General features: G+C 35.8%; 1 protein-coding gene across 4 annotated transcripts in view; it reads left to right on the plus strand.

Moving 5' to 3' along the window:
- Positions 1–16,643, plus strand: part of LOC125034853 (eukaryotic initiation factor 4A-I-like) — a 16,800-nt gene extending 157 nt beyond the window's left edge. Inside the window, exons 2-11 of one of the 4 annotated variants that reach the window (XM_047626884.1) lie at positions 5,079–5,093; positions 7,423–7,437; positions 9,462–9,576; positions 9,722–9,979; positions 10,116–10,281; positions 11,490–11,708; positions 12,224–12,396; positions 12,566–12,735; positions 14,953–15,102; positions 16,011–16,643. In XM_047626884.1, the coding sequence (XP_047482840.1) occupies positions 5,079–5,093; positions 7,423–7,437; positions 9,462–9,576; positions 9,722–9,979; positions 10,116–10,281; positions 11,490–11,708; positions 12,224–12,396; positions 12,566–12,735; positions 14,953–15,097 (1,276 nt within the window). In that variant the 3' untranslated portion in view covers positions 15,098–15,102; positions 16,011–16,643. Of the gene's footprint in view, positions 1–5,078; positions 5,094–7,422; positions 7,438–9,461; positions 9,577–9,721; positions 9,980–10,115; positions 10,282–11,489; positions 11,709–12,223; positions 12,397–12,565; positions 12,736–14,952 lie in introns of all 4 variants that reach the window. The other 3 variants (XM_047626883.1, XM_047626885.1, XM_047626886.1) reach the window with 3 other exon arrangements.
- The last annotated feature ends 857 nt before the right edge of the window (positions 16,644–17,500 follow it).

Below are 17,500 nucleotides of genomic sequence, written 5' to 3' on the forward strand. Positions count from 1 at the left end.
TCTTGCCTTTCGGGGCCTTTTCGTGAGTGGAGATGAGAGAAGAGATGTGAATCATTATTGCTAGGGAGATAAAAAGAGCCTCCAAGGGGAGATTTAGACGTAAAAGGAGATTTAAAAGTGGAGACTGAGGGTTCGGGTCGTGTAATGGCGGCCGGGGAAATAGGCCGATCAGCTGGACTTCTTATTTATTTTAATTTGAGGCCGGGTTTTAAAGGTCTAGAAACCCTGAAGGTGGATTTAGTGCGGGTATTTAGTTCGTTTCTTGCAGGGCTTGGTTTTTTTCTTAGGAAGGATTATTTAATTGGGTAAAAAAAGTATTAAATACCCCCGAGTGACAGAAGCGTGTATTGGACATTGTATTTTTATTAATACATTTTCTTTCCATTCCGATTCTTCCGCGATATCGGTGCTTTCGAAGTGCATTTTACGCCGAAACTCACACGATTTCGTGAAGCGAGTTTGATCTTTGAATTAAAACCTCCTCCAGTATAAATCCAGAGTTTGATATGAAATTACGAAAGCATTTTTACCGCATGAAAACGAAAAAAAAAGCAGCTTAGTCTGGCACATCAGAATCTGTCAATTTTCTCATGATATCGTCCACGTGTCGGGAGGAGTGGGAATCGGCCATTGAGTGAAGCTGGTGGGAAATTTTTCTCAATGGGGGGGGGGGGGAGGATGGGCCACCTGTGATGCAATAGTCAAGGGATGGTCGGTTTCCTTCCCCCCCCCCTCAAGAGAGATTTGTAGGTGTGCTTCGTGGGTCGAGTATTTTATTTTTTTCTCGTAAGGTTTAATATTAGTTTTTTTTGCCCCCCCCCTTTTTTTTTTCTGTTTGGAACTTCCCGAAGGTCGTTGGGAAATTCCGTTCTAGTGGTCATGCTGGGATTTTTAAGCGAGCGCGCGAGGTTGGGTTCACTTAAAGTTCTGGATTCTGATGGCCGAACAGTGGGGTTGGTTTGAATTCGGCGATGGTTGGCTATTCGACTATCTCCGGTGAAGGTTCAGGGGTTTTGATGCACATATTCATTGATTTTGCGCTGGCATTTTTAGAGAATGAAAGAATAACTATTTCATGCAGTTTATGATGCTGATTGTATTTAATTGGAGTCTTGAAAAAAAAGTAGGAAAACTATGAAGCCAGGGATGCATTGCATCATTTGGTAATCAGTTGCAACATGTTGAGCAATGACCATTTTAGTGGATTTTCTCTGTAGTCTAAGGTAAATATCCTGAATAGGATTAAAGGAATTATCGTCAGTCTCCATGCATTGCATGGGGGCAGAGGCAAACCAACCATCCACACTTTCAAGAAGATAGAATAGGCATTGTTTCTTCATCTTCCTTTCTTTTTTCCTTACCAATCCTAAGGGAAACTCAATAACATTTCAGAACATCTATTGCTTGCATATGTTGAAGCAAAGCATTGAGCTCACGACATTGATGAACTTTGTCGCATGAGCAGAAGTTTGTTGATTTCACTAAGTGTTTATAGCCCTGCTGTTATTATTCCACACGTTTTTGTTAATTCTTCAGAGTATTGAATGTACTCATCAGCAAGTATGTCCCCAATTCCACATCACCTACTTTATTCAATCTAAATTGCCGTGACTGGGCGAATGCCTGAGGGGAGGGTTGATGTGGAGCTGGCAAACCTTCTCTTCACCTTGGTATGTACCATGAGTTGGAGCTGAAACTCCAGAGGACAGTGGACTTTGGCTCTGAGCGTCACTTTTTATAATCTTTCTTTAATTTGTGGCTTTGTGGGTTGTGCCTGCAGATTATATCCTGTACTGATGATAACTTTTGTCCTATGCAAGAATCTTGTCTTCAGTTTGCCCAAGCTTAATGCCTCTGTACCAGAAAGATTCTCGGTTTTTATTTATTATGAAGCCGATACCCCCCCACCCCCTATGAGATGAGATCGAGTCCATTTTCAATTCCTTAGTTGCTGATTTATCTCATCCAAAACTACCAAACAACTTGTAACTTTACACTGTCTGCTTTTGTATTTCCCTTGAATCCTATGAAAACTTCATTCATTTTTATGTTGAAGAGTCAAAACTACAGATGAGCAAGCCTGCTACTTGCTGGACTGGCAAGTTTGCTTTTCCTTGAAGTCTCTGAACTGTGTAGCTTTGCTACTATTTTAGTATTTAAGTTGCATCCATAAGTTAGTGGAACTTTTGAAAATTGAGACATAAAAAATTGATAAGTGAATTATGAATTGCAAGTAAATGGACCTTTTAACTGTTAAAAGTTCTTTGAAATTCAGACTGCCAAATTTTCCCTGTCAAGAAACATGAGTCAGACCAGATGCTCTTAACTCATTGGTTGCAGTATTTGTAAACAGCTGGCAAGGCCGAGGGAATGGCTTGTTGTAGGGCTTTGAGTGTTTTCATAAGTTGGTATTTTTGGTTAATCTGTATGACTTGGATGCACTAAACTTGGGCAAATTAAAGTTGATATTCCTATTGAGGACAAAAGTTGTTAATATGAGAAATAATCTGCAGACTCAAATTGTGATCCCACAAATAAAAGATTGTGGAAAGCACTGCTCATAGTCAAGGTCCACTCGGTACTTATGAGTTTTGGCTCTATCTGGCTGTGCATATCGAGGTGAATCCCCCATCAACCTTCCCTGACTGCATGCCCAGGCATGGCAACTCAAATTATTATTAGGAGCTGGATACTGAGTCTCCAGGGAGTGCATCAGTGTTGTAAAGAATTGCCTTATTTTCACTTTTCCTCCTTTTTTTTTTTCTATCTCCTTGTCTTTTATTACCAAAATTGAGAATGTACCTAATATTTGGGTAGGCAAAAAGTTGTGCCTGTTGTATCTTATCACTGTAGCACATAGGTGACATTAAATGTACATTGAAAAAGACTTTCTCAATGATGTGGCAGAAGTTACCCATGTATCACTAAGTGCTGTTAACTCTCTTCCACTCTGACCCATTCAACTATAACCATATCGTTTCCTGAAATATATAACTATTTGTACGATTGATGTAAATTCCTTGATATCGGCCATCTCAGTCTGTCACGTGGAAAGATATTTGAAGCTGTATTTAACGAGATGCCCCCTCCAGAGACAGTCCCAAAACTAGGTTGTCTAGCAAACCCCTAAATCCAAATCTTGCCTTTCTAGCTTCCATTTATTCTCTAGAAAGGGAGGCAAGCCTCCCATTTACCCTTCCTTTATTAGCACTTTGTGCCAATGACAGTTTTTGTTATAGAAAATTTTTGTGACCCATACCTTTAGTGTGGAGTGTATAGATGAGCTGAGGTAATAAGGAATAATAGAAAAGACATTAAGAACTCTGGCTGTGTGAGGGTTTTTGTGGACTTAGTCTCTGAGCAGTCTCTGAACAGTGATATGCAGAAGTTTCATTATTTTGCAGTAAATATGCGGTCGCATCAGCTGTACTGATGGTGACTATTTCTTAGGCTCGAAAAGATGGCAGTGTCCATTTCCCTTGGTCTATGCGTTGCTCTCGGTAACCAATTTAAAAATTTAGTTCAAAATGTTCATTTCCAGAATCTTGTATTATATCAAGCTTTGCTATTGTCTCCACACTTTGAGGCCTGGTAGTGACTAACAGCATTCACTATGTATTTTCTGGAAAGGTGGAGCTTGGACTAGCTTTTTTTGATGTTAGTGCAAGGAAGGTCTACAAGCGTAATCTGAACAGAATATACACGAAAATTTGTTGACCGCTGAAGTGTAAAGGTGATGCAATCACTTGGCCTGTATATCATTTTACTTTTGTAAGCAATTGTGGACTTACTCTTACTACTTTACTTTTTATAGGTAATGCTATTTTGTTTCCTTTTAGACCACAACCTTAATTTCAATTTTTTTGTTTGGTTCTCATTTCATTATTTTCATGACTTCCCCTCAACAGTCATAATAGGGTAGCCAGTTTGGCGTCTTGACTATTATTAGAATGTGCTTCATTCGTAAACATAAATAAATCATTAATATTTTTGACGTTTAGATCTTTTGCATAAAATCTCACAGAAATCTAGTATTAGCAAGTTTTTAATTTTGGGAAATGGATAAAAAAAGAAAGAAAAGAAAACAAAGAAAGGTGCCTTCATCTATGGAAATCATTACTGGTTGATACAAGGAGTGAAAGAAATGCGCTTACTGTCCACTTGGGGTTTCTTTTAGTCAATTACTCAGCTTACTTAAGCTTGTATTTACCCTATTATAGGAATTTTCTTGACTTTTATTAATTAAATTCATCTTACTATTGATGATGATAAAGTACGTAATATAATTGTAACTGGTTGAAGTAAGGGTACTAGTTGTTTGATTATTAAAAGGTTGGAACAGATGGCCTTCATTGCTGTTTGGTAATCTATTCGGAAATTTAGGCCTAATATTTAGTTTTTAGCAAAAAATGAGGGTTTGTAGATCAACCTCTGGCAGTAAATGCAAATGTAGGGTGTTAAAGCCCATGGGACTTGCATGGTAGACTTCGTCTTTTTATTGTCTTATTCAATGTCATAACCAGCTTCATTGTGTAGTGTAGACTATTGATTATTGGTGGTAGGATACGAGACCGTAACAACAGATTTTGAACATCTTGATCTGTAGTGGAATAGATATTTTATATTCAGACTTGGCTCCTAACTTGTAATGCAAGTCCCAGATTGTATCTGTAATGGAAAAGGATTGTAGCTTGTGTACACTTATCCATTATATTGCCAAGTTGGTAAAAAGAAAGACATGCTCTCTTGTGGGACTCCTAGATATTTTTTTTTTTTTTTTTTTTTTTTTTTTTTTTTTTTTATATATGTATGACAGCTGTATATGTGACCTGTACCATTTAGATGTATTTTTAAGAATGTAAATGTAGTTTTTTATATTTTATCCTATAACAATGTACTGTCCTTGCATGCTGGAAGGTGACCAATGGTTGCAGTCACGAGATCAAAATTATTATAACTTGTTTCTTTATGTATAGTTACTTTTAGACCTTTTTGATTTTATTTTTGTATTTATAAATGGTACGCTGAGAAGTGCCTTTTTAAGGAGAATTTTCTAAAACATTTTTTCTTCCCTACAGGGATGAAGAAATCAGGTAAAGAGGGCCCATACATTAAAGTGTATATTAAGTAGATATCGTCTGGCTTGATTTTTTCTTGATACAATCCTAGAATAAATACTAGAATACATATTTGATTTCTTGCATTTGTTTTACATGGAGATGTAGTGATATACTAATATAATAATTTTCTACTGAAATAGTATATAGTAACTTTTTTTTTTTCTTGCATGATTAATACCTTGCCATTAGTAACATTGATTTTCTTGCAGTGTTAGTTTTGAAAAAAATATTTAAGGACTTGGTTTCTAATAGTTGTTGGTTAAAGTATCAATTCTTGATTTGGTGATGTTACTTGAGTAATTGCTATTCAGAGTATTAAATTGTGTTTAATGTACTTAATATTTAATTTGATAAAAATCATTAATTCACCAACAATTAATCAAGTAATTGCTCTGGCCTGTACACCTTTAGAGATCTGGCAAAGACCAACTAACCTCAGTCTTGTATATTCTGGCAAGATAGAGTACATTAGCCTTATGTGAGGCTTACAAGCTCCTGTCTTTAAAAAATATATAAATGGAGATTTGTTAGCCTTTGCCAGAGCACTGAATGACTCTAGGCTTTAGTGATCACTTGAGGCATTGCTGGTGTATCAGTAAGTTTGTTTTAGGGGGTTTGTTCATTAAAAGAGAGAAAATCACATAATCATAAGAAGAAAAATCCTTTCCTGAGGTGCTATGGATATCATAAAAGCATTTTCATTAAATCTTTGCTAGAAGTCATGAATCTCGGGATTTTCCCAGATTCTTGGAAAATTGTTGGCAGTGAAAGTCTATTAGAGATGTACCAATGACCTTGGTTTTGTTTATTCCTTTTTAGAGGAAGAGTTAATATTGCTTAAATATAATGTGCTTAAATTCATAGAAACACAAAAAGGAATTAGGAGTTTTTTTGTTTTTTTTTTGCTTCATGGCCTTTGACCTGTGATTCTTGGTGACTATTGAGCACAGGTCTCGTTTAGCCACAGCTTGCACAAAACATACACCAGTGTGAGTCCAGATACACTTTCTTTTTTGAGGATGTTCCATATTGTTTGTTAATTTGTGTGTGGTGGGAATGAACATAGTAATAACTAACATTTTTTTCAATTTTTGTGCATGAAGTGGAATTTTATAGACACCATATTAAAATGATAGTGCAGTGATGCTTTAGTTATGGCAGTCTTGAAGTTAAATTTGTTTTACTAAGAAGCCTAAATACAATAGTTAACCAGACCATTTCAGTTTAACACTGGAAAAAATAAATTATACTAAAACTTAATTGAGAGAGACTTGTCAGTGTTATTGACTGATCTAAGTTATGATGGGTGTCCATGTAACAAAAGCATTTTAACACTGGACAGCTATGTCAGGTACAATAGACCCAATAACATTGCATATTTCTTAACCTTTCAATTTATGCTTTTATTAATGATATATAAATGTATTGTTGGATTTGTGTTCATGAAAGCAGCTCAGGCTCTGTCCAATGTGCTTTAGAAATCCTCCCCCCCCCCCCATTTTAGAGATATATATGAAATATCTAATGAAGTAATATTTAACAAATTAATAGAATGGGTCATTGCTGAAGATTTTTCTTGACAATTGCTTATAATATGAGAAGCTAGGATTGAAAGGATGCCTAAAGAATGCAATGACTTCATTCTGATAATATTTTGCATACTTGAGTGTCTAAAAATAGATTGGATTCATACTTGAGCAAGGAGTAAGGACTACAAGCACTCAAGGTCACAACAGAATTAGTTGCATTCTATATCTGTAATGTGTATTACTTTAAAACTGATCTCACTGAGAGTTTTAATCCATTATTATTTATTAGGGAGATTTATATCTAGCAAACTTTTAATTTATTTTTGAACTCAAATCTATTATATACTTTAGTTGCTTCAATGCCAGTCTGTTGTAGGTGTGTGTATAATTCCATTTTGATCCTTTCTCACTTTTTTTAAGCATTGTTTTAGTAATTTTCTATTAAACTAAGAACATTTATCTCTAAGAGAGATAGTCTTTCATCCACTATCATTGATATATATATATATATATATATATATATATATATATATCAATGAACCTTGTTTGATGTTTTATATAATGCTGAACATATTTGTCTACATGCTCATACTTTTGATGTACTTTTTTTTTTGTTTTTGTCCTGGTTGATATATATTTTTGCTTCAATATTGAAAAATTCTGGTGAAAACCAAACCCTCCTTGAAAAATATTCTTTAAGATTAAGTTTTTAATTGTTACATTTAAGGATTTTTTTTTCATTATCTGACATATTGTTTTCCCCCTTTCTACAGGGATGGGGACTCAAGGTAATTATTAATTTTGTTCTAAACTAACCATTTTTTTAATGGCTTTTGAGTAGTTCTTTTTTATACAAAGGATAAACTTGAAAGTATCTATTTAGACACAAATGTATACATATATACACACACATGTATATATACACACATACATATATATACACACATACATATGTATACACACATACATATGTATACACACATACATATGTATACACACACATACATATGTATACACACACATACATATGTATACACACACATACATATGTATACACACATACATATGTATACACACATACATATGTATACACACATACATGTGTATACACACATACATATGTATACACACATACATATGTATACACACATACATATGTATACACACATACATATGTATACACACATACATATGTATACACACATACATATGTATACACACATACATATGTATACACACATACATATGTATACACACACATACATATGTATACACACACATACATATGTATACACACACATACATATGTATACACACACATACATATGTATACACACACATACATATGTATACACACACATACATATGTATACACACACATACATATGTATACACACATACATATGTATACACACACATACATATGTATACACACACATACATATGTATACACACACATACATATGTATACACACATACATATGTATACACACACATACATATGTATACACACACATACATATGTATACACACACATACATATGTATACACACACATACATATGTATACACACACATACATATGTATACACACACATACATATGTATACACACACATACACACACACATACACATGTATACACACACATACACACACATACACACACACACACACATACACATGTACACACACTCACACACACATGTACACACACTCACACACACATGTACACACACACACACACACATGTACACACACTCACACACACACATGTACACACACTCACACACACACATGTACACACACACACACACACACATGTACACACACACACACACACATGTACACACTCACACACACACATGTACACACACTCACACACACACATGTACACACACTCACACACACACATGTACACACACTCACACACACACATGTACACACACACACACACACATGTACACACACACACACACACACATATATATATATATATATATATATATATATATATATATATATATATATATATATATATATATATATATATACGTACATATATATTTGTATGTATGTATATGTATGATATACAAAACAGTATTGCAATTCAAACTCTATAATATTTAATAACTCGTGCTTAAGTTGCTTTACCAGATAAAGATTCAGAAATTCTAGAGCATGATCATAAATTCTTTGGCATCAAAATTATTTGGGCTAAGTCATAGTATAGATTAACTCTTGCATGTAGGTCTAGATGTGTTATTGTTTACAATCTTCATATATATGTAAAAGAAGGGGGGAAAAATGTATAGATATAACTGCGCTGCCAAAGATTTTCTTGTACCTGGATAGTTTTGAAAATTTGTGCTTATTTTTTTGTGGTATGTGATGTGGATCAGTTCTGCACTTTGTGATGTTTTACTATGAGTTCAATTATTGTTCTTTTTTACAATATTTTATGGCTTCAATACAAAAGTATTCCCTTGTCCCTTCTGCATTGTTTTCCTATTCTGTATTCATGTCAATTTTTTGTTTTTTAAGTCTCAATATTTATTTACACTGATCTGATTTTAATTAATATTTCCAATTGGAGCTATCTTAGGAGGCTAACTTGCAACAGAACTTAATGTAAGGGGAATCAGTCAAATCGATTTATCTTGTTAGCCATATTAAAGAATTGAGGAGAGGGAGAGATCCATTTTCAAAGTGTTGTTACCCAAGATTTGCAGTTATCTTCCCAAATTGGTTGAAAAAACTATCAGGAGATTCTATTCTGTTGATGTTTGACACTTAATTGATCATTATTTCCAGGGATGAAGAGTGGGGAACTGGTGGAGGCAGTGGTGGCGGCAACAATGATAATAAGGATTATGATGGCCCAGCCGGTATGGATGTTGATGGAGTCATCGAGTCCACATGGACAGAGGTAATTGGGATATTTCAAGATTTTGTTGTAGTGTAGTAGTACACGGATTTTCTGAAGAGAAAATTCAATCGGCAAATAAAACTTACTTGTATCAGAAGATAACAGATTTATTAACTGTTTTTGTTTATTCCCCCAACCCCTCCAGGTTGCCACAAGCTTTGATGACATGAACCTCAATGAATCCTTACTTAGAGGTATCTATGCTTATGGTTTTGAGAAACCTTCAGCCATCCAGCAACGTGCCATTATGCCTTGTATCAAGGGCCACGATGCCATTGCCCAGGCTCAGTCTGGTACTGGCAAAACTGCTACTTTCTCCATTGCAATCCTTCAGAGGATTGACTCCAAATCCCAGGAAACCCAGGCCCTCATCCTGGCCCCTACCCGAGAATTGGCCCAGCAGGTAAGCAAGGACCTGGTCTTTGTGGTATACGAACACTTGCCTGATATTATATAAGTATATAGTCTTCCATGTCTGAAAACCTTTTAGTTGCTATATATTATCATTAGTACTCTAATAATGAGTTGTGTACCTACAGATTCAGAAGGTGGTGCTTGCTCTTGGCGACTACATGAATGTATCTTGCCATGCCTGTATTGGTGGCACAAATCTCCGTGAGGACATGCGTCGCCTTGAGATGGGTGTCCAGATCATTGTGGGTACTCCTGGCCGAGTGTACGACATGATCAATCGCCGAGTCTTAAGTAAGTTGTTTTATTGCCTTTTGTGTTAACCCAATGGCGCCGGGTATAGAAAATTAAAAAAAACTCTACGCTCTGGCGAACGGCGGCAGCGCGCCTACTCTGAGCGCGTGATATCGGTACATCAAGCCGAATCATTGCCTCGGGGCGTTTTGGCGCGGCGCCGCTACGGACAGCCGCACGCCTCACATCGTGCGTATTGTTATGACGGCGATAGCCGTGACCCGTCGCCATTGGGTTAAGGAAGGGTAGTAATATTAAACTTTTGAAATCCTCTTAGAATTACTATATTTCTAACTACCCCCCAAAAATTAAATATATATCAAGTATCATAAGAAAATTAATTATAGTTTACATGCATTTTAAATTTCTTTACAGCATCTAATTGAGAGTGATCTGGATCCTGTATTCTGGTCATAGCATGCATTGATGCTAGAAGAAAGTCTGCTTTAAATTTATCTAGCACATTGCTTTGATGAAATTATCATAGACAACATGTAAAACATTAACCCCTAAATTACTTAAGCTGCCTTTCCCCCTGGCTGCAATTAAACATGAATTTTCAGGCTCTATCATGGCTTAATTTGGTCTTGATTTTTCCCTAGCAGAAAATTTCATCCGTGCTGATATTTAAAATTGTGTGTCTTGAGTCAGTGGAGGAGCAAAGCTAAAAATGACACCCCAGGCATGAAATATATAAAAACAAACACACACACTCGTGCACACACTCACAATAGAAAGGCAAAATGAGTAATGAGTTGTACATTTATAAAAATGTGTTTTCTTATATTTTAATGATAGTGTAGGGATAGAATGTTAGAGATTTTAATGTTTGAGGAATGTTGCCAAGACAATAGCAGATTTATTTAGTAGTTCTGACTTTCATTCTCACAATAATGGGCAAACAAAATACTCGCCTGCTTTTAAAAGCTTAAAGGTCCAAGTTAAAAGTGTACTTAATAATTGCAGCATGATCCCTAATCTGATTCTGCTATGGATGGGATGTAAATACATGACATGGAGACTCCTATATAGTTTGATGGCTTAGCACCAGTGGAGCCTACTCTGTCTAGATAAATTTCTCAAAACCATACTAAAATGAACATCACATTTTCCAGATTGCAGTGGGCTAAAGATTATGGAAGTTGTTGTTTTTTGCTGTTATACTGTCTTCGTACCTATCAACTTAGGTTCTCATTGTATCATTCTAGATCCCAAGAACATCAAGATGTTCGTTCTTGATGAGGCTGATGAGATGTTGTCGCGTGGTTTCAAGGACCAGATCTACGATGTCTTCCGGTTCCTCCCTAATGATGTGCAGGTTGTTTTGCTCTCTGCTACCATGCCTGCTGATGTCATGGATGTAACCACCAAGTTCATGCGAAACCCAATCACCATCTTGGTAAAGAAGGAGGAACTGACCCTTGAAGGTACTAGGTGCTCAAGTTTTGTTATTCTTACAGATGCTGTTTGCCAAATCCTTTTGAGCATTTCGTTTAGAAATTGGAAAATGCTTTCCTTCAGAAGTAAGCTTATGAGAAGAGAAGTGGAAATTTGATTAAAGTTGAGGGACTGACTATGAAACTGGTTAAATGTTTAAAATTTCTGGGTGCTTTAGATTTTGTTAATTAAATAAGATAATTTGTTGAAAGTGAGGTAGAATTGGTTATCTTCTAATGTAGAAAGTATGGATACTCACGAAAAGGGTTAAATTGTTAGAAATACATGAAGGTTGATAACCTAACAAAGCAAAAAGGAAAAATTGGTAGGAATGAAGATTATAATAAATTATTAGAATGTCATTGGGTGAATTATATGAACTTGTATCTCAAAGATTATATATTTCAGTATTTTTGTTAATGATTTAGATTAAAAAAAAAAAAAAAAAACTCAATGAACAATTATTTATTTGTGTGACCATGGGTAAATTGTTATATTTTTCCAGGTATCAAGCAGTTCTATGTGAATGTTGAGAAGGAAGACTGGAAGTTGGAGACCCTGTGTGATCTGTACGAAACCCTCACCATCACCCAAGCTGTAATCTTCTGTAACACCCGAAGGAAGGTAGATTGGCTTACCGACAAAATGCACCAGCGTGACTTCACAGTGTCTGCTATGGTAAGCAGGACAACATTTTAGTGTTCAAGTTGTAGTGTCTCGGTTTGCAATTAGTTTTATATATCCCATACAGAGTTGGATATTAGTATTGGAATTGGGTATTGACACATTATCATCTTATAATCTAAATAAGCTGTAATTCAACTTGTTTACTTTTGCACAACTTCAGCACGGTGACATGGACCAGAAGGAACGTGATGTCATCATGCGCGAGTTCCGCTCTGGATCATCCCGTGTCCTGATCACAACTGATCTATTGGCCCGTGGTATCGATGTGCAGCAGGTGTCCCTTGTCATTAACTATGACCTTCCTACAAACAGGGAAAACTACATTCATAGGTAAGTACAATGGAAGTCTCCTCTTGGGCCAAAGATTCTGGGATTTACAATTGAAGAAAATGTGGATGGGAAACAATGCAGATCAGAGAATAAATATGGACATTGAAGGACAGGACATTGCATTTAGCTGGAAAATCTTGGTAAGGTGCTGCATTTTGTACTTCAGGAAATATTAGTATACATTTTTCCTTAACCTTTATGGCCACTCTCCACATGTACAATTAAAAGACTAAAACCTAAAACTAAAGCCAGTTCATATGTTAGTAACATTGTGCATTTTTAGAAAATACCAATTTTAATAATAAGAAAATCCAGGGAAGATAAAAAAACTTTTATTTTATAGCTATTGCTTTTGGTTCCCTTACCAAATTTTGCATGAAATGGATGTAGATCCCCATAATCAGAAAGGAAGCATTAGAAATTTGTTTTGTAGATGGAACTACACTTGGCCCTTGAAATTAATTGTAATAATTCATACTCTTGATTAATACTTAAGTTACACAAATTAGGCACATGAACATGAGTTAGACCTGGGGGGGGGGGGTCCATTAGAAATACCATAACTGTGGCTATGAACTTCGGTTTCGGTTGGTTTTAATCATAAGAATATATAGGAATTTAAATATTGCATCTACTGAGCATGGCTTCAAAGGTGAGCTTTTTACAACAAATTTTCTACTGTGGTATTTTTTGTGACATAATCAGGTGTTCTGCTGGTTAGGAGGCTGGCATTTTCTATTACTTTCATATATTTTATTTTGTCAGTGTAGAATTGCTCGACTTTTTGGCCTTGCCCTCGATGTTTTTACTTACTGTTAAATGTGCACACCCCCTACTTAACATAAGTATCCTCCTTAACCCCTTGGTGATGGGTGAAGAAAACTGGAAAAGAAGGGGAAAAAAAAAAAAAACTCTACGCTCTGGTGATCAATGGCAACGTGCCGACTTAGAGCGTGTGAGTTCGGTACATCAAGCCGAATCACCGCCTCGGAGCGCTTCGGTGCTCTGCCGCGGCGTACAGCCCCACACCACATTTCTAGCTTGTTATGACGTCTAGAGACGTGACCCGTCGTGAAGGGGTTAAGGCTAGGAACTTTCCACACCACAGTTAAGGTTTCATTATCTACAGAGAATGGTTGTAAATAAACACTAACCTTGCTTGGCATGGGTAAACTTTTAGGAAAATTATATCAACACTGATCTATACATTTTCTTATTGTAAATGTTCAAAGCTTGTCTTTGATACTAACATCTCTTTAGTATCATTTGGAACTGCATGTAATTATTCAAGGAAGTTTATCTGTCAGTTGAATGCTTTTTTAAGGTTATATAAAACCCTTTAGGATATTAGGTAAAATTGCCTGCCTAAATTGCATTATAGACACCCACTTGGATTGGCTCCTTGGAAGATGTCTTGCCCTTTTTTCAACTTAAAAGTATCTGATAATTTGTTCAGAGGTGTGAAATTGTTCAGTTAGCTGAATTTAGTTTGCAAGAATATGAACATTTCCCACATAATCAGATTTAACAACAAGCGGTTAACTAGTTGAGTCAACAGTACAGAAATCTGTAAAAAGGCTAGGGTTTACCTTCTTTTATGCACTGTAAAGTGTTGATCATAGGATGGATAATGCCCAGCATGTCAAATGGTAGTACTTTTGCTTTATAATTTTCCTCAAATTTGAAGAAATGTCTAAATGTGAGTACAGGTAGGCTGAGCGACTTTGTCGTGTTTATTTGCATGGATTTTCTTCTCAAAAATGCATCTTTCCAAGTTGATATTCAAGCTATTAAAGGTCTTTCATTCATGTATATATTTTCACTTTAAGTGCATTTTAGATGCATGATAACTTCATTTATAGTTGGTTCTACCAAAACAATTTGTATGTAAACTAGGGCTGAGAGTATTTTCAGAACTTCCATTTCAAAGCTTAAACATTTCTTGCAATTATCTTTAGCAGTTTCTTCAGTATGATTTACTTTCACACTAATCGGTCATTTTTTTTGTGGAACTGGTATTCTTGTACAGTAAATTTTATTAAGCATGAGATTGTGTTATTAAGAATATAATCAAAATTATTGTAAGTTGATAGATCTATATATAACTGTATGATTTACTTGGAGTGCATCAAGAAATATCCCTAATGTCTTTTTTCAAATAATGGATTGAGCTCTTGTTTCCCAATTCTAAGATTTAACTTGTAACTTTCCCTTCAGGATTGGTCGTGGTGGACGATTCGGCCGAAAGGGTGTAGCCATTAATTTTGTGACTGCTGACGACGCTAGAATTCTCCAGGACATTGAAGAACACTACCGAACCTCTATTGAAGAGATGCCCATGAATGTTGCGGATTTGATTTAAACTAGGTGAGAGACTAGCAACAATAAGGCCTCAGTTATTGTTGCTCCAACCTGCGCTGTGTTTTGACGCCATTTGTGCACGCTGCCTACCCCCATTGAGAGCTGGCATCGTGATCTACTTGAGAGCTTGGACGCATCTGATCTGAGTCTTGTACAGTGTCCGAGCCCTGTCTGAACAGTGTCTCCTGGGATCCTCATATCAGCCTACCACTAGAGCTTGTGGTTCCAGGTGGACATATTATATTGCCTGTATATTGTGAATATTCAGGTATTTTCCATGGTTTCCAGAAGTAGCTAGTTTTAGTTATAAGAGTAAAAGGGGCTTGAGCCCTTTTATTTTTAATTTGTGGAAAACTTTCATACATAATTGTGAATTTAGATAAACTAGAGGGTTTAGGCATCAGAACCGCTCCTAGGAAGCGGCGGCAGCCTGTCCACCCCTCGGCCAACCTTCCTCTTTCCTCTCTTCTGTCTTCCTCCTTTTCTTCCTCCTCATCCTCTTCTCTTCTTTCGATGCTCTATATCTCTCTCTGTTTTCATGTCATCCATGATGATACCAGCCTTTTACATATTCCTTCGTCTTGTGTTTGCTTTAAGCATGGGAATTGAACACAGTTATCATTTTAATTACACCTATAATAAGTCAGAAGATAAAATTAATTTTTTCAGCAATATTGTCACTGTATCCTGCATCTCTTTTATTTGTCAGAGAAAAATAGTATTAGGTATATGGCACGGATATTATATCCAGAAAAGGCGCCGACGGAAATCTTTGTCTATGATGTATGGAACCTCTTGTGTATTTATTAATAAAACTTGTAAACACCACATCAGGACCCTTTCATTGTTTATCACATTGGGAAGGGAAAAAACTTGGAGGTAATGTAAACTTAAATTCATTTCTGTATTTGCAGGTCATGATGCTGTGATACACGGTCAATAAAGCACCAAGTCACAATATTTGTCTAATTATCTATTACCTTTTTATTATTAAGCTTTCAACAGGTTTGGTGCAGTAATATGGAATATAGTTGCTGTGAGTGTTAGGCATTTTGGCCTTTGGTATAAGTGGAGAACCCTAAAAGCAGAGAGCAAGAATGTAGTAGAAAATTGTGGACTCTTCCTTTCAAAATTTCATGTACCCTGATTTTATTGCTGAAGATCCTTTTTTAACAACCTAATTTTGTATGTTTGCATATTGTGCATTAATGTTGTTCAGGAATCAAAAACTTGAGTATTGTAGTATTATGTGTGAAGAAAAAGGTAGAAAACAAAATTGGGCTAGCCTTTGGGTCTACACGACACCCTGTAATTGCATCTGTGTGAGAAGTGTATACCTTGCAAACTTGTTTCAGTTCATTAGTATTACTTTGATTCATTTCAACTGTACATGTCTTTTAATGAATTAGGCAGTTTTCATATTTTATCATCAGTTGTAGTTAGTCAACAGCACAAAATTTGTAATTTGAATAGCACATATGCAGAACTTATTTTATTCATTACTTGAAATTCACTTTGTGAAGTTATGAATAAAGAATATTGCCATATCTGTTATTTATCTAAAAAGGGACTCCCTGCATTGACAAACCTGGCTTGCTAATTTTTAAAATGTCTTGATAGATAATTAAAATGACATTCAAAGTGTTAACGATGGAAGTTTTGAATATTCTAGAAAATGACTTAAAAGCAGCAAAGTCAAAGTCCATGAAGACAAATACTGAAAGTAATGACAAGAGACAGCCATTAATTGCCAAATTAGTTTTATATTTATGATCTTGCTCTCAAAAAGAGCAACGTTGACCATGGGAAATTTGTATGTAATGTCTAAAAATTCAGTAGCTCCGCGCACACACCTGTTGATGCGGGAAGGCATTAACATGTATGGAATACAGCACCCAGTCAAACATGGAAATCAGAGTACCTCTACGGCACTGCAAATGATAACTGTTCCCCCACATTTTCAAAAAGTAGGCACCCCAATAATTGTAAAACAAACCAGTTCCACCACAATCATTATGAGTAAACTTCGGAAGTGAATGTTTAAGTGCTGATCACTTACGTGAAAATATCTTCATATGTACTAGTGGTTGAAGATTGGTGCTTGATTGTACTGAAGTAGCAGCTATTCAATATCAATTATACTTAATTGTTTAAATTTTAACATGAAAACAATGCTTATTGTTAATGGGGAGCTTTTAGACAAGCCAAACGAATGGTTCGGGGAATTGGTAATGCATAAGAGGAGTTTTTTGCAGTTATCAAAACTTCCTTCCTGTTTACAGGATTTGAGATATTTAAGCATATTGTCCATGTAGAGTTCTTGACAAAGTATTTTCTTAAAATGGAAAGCCATATTGGGAAACAAGTGATCAGCAAGTAAGATAACTGCTCAACGGAACTTTGA

The sequence above is a fragment of the Penaeus chinensis genome, chromosome 18, assembly GCF_019202785.1.
Source record: "Penaeus chinensis breed Huanghai No. 1 chromosome 18, ASM1920278v2, whole genome shotgun sequence".
In the NCBI taxonomy this organism is placed as follows: domain Eukaryota; kingdom Metazoa; phylum Arthropoda; class Malacostraca; order Decapoda; family Penaeidae; genus Penaeus; species Penaeus chinensis.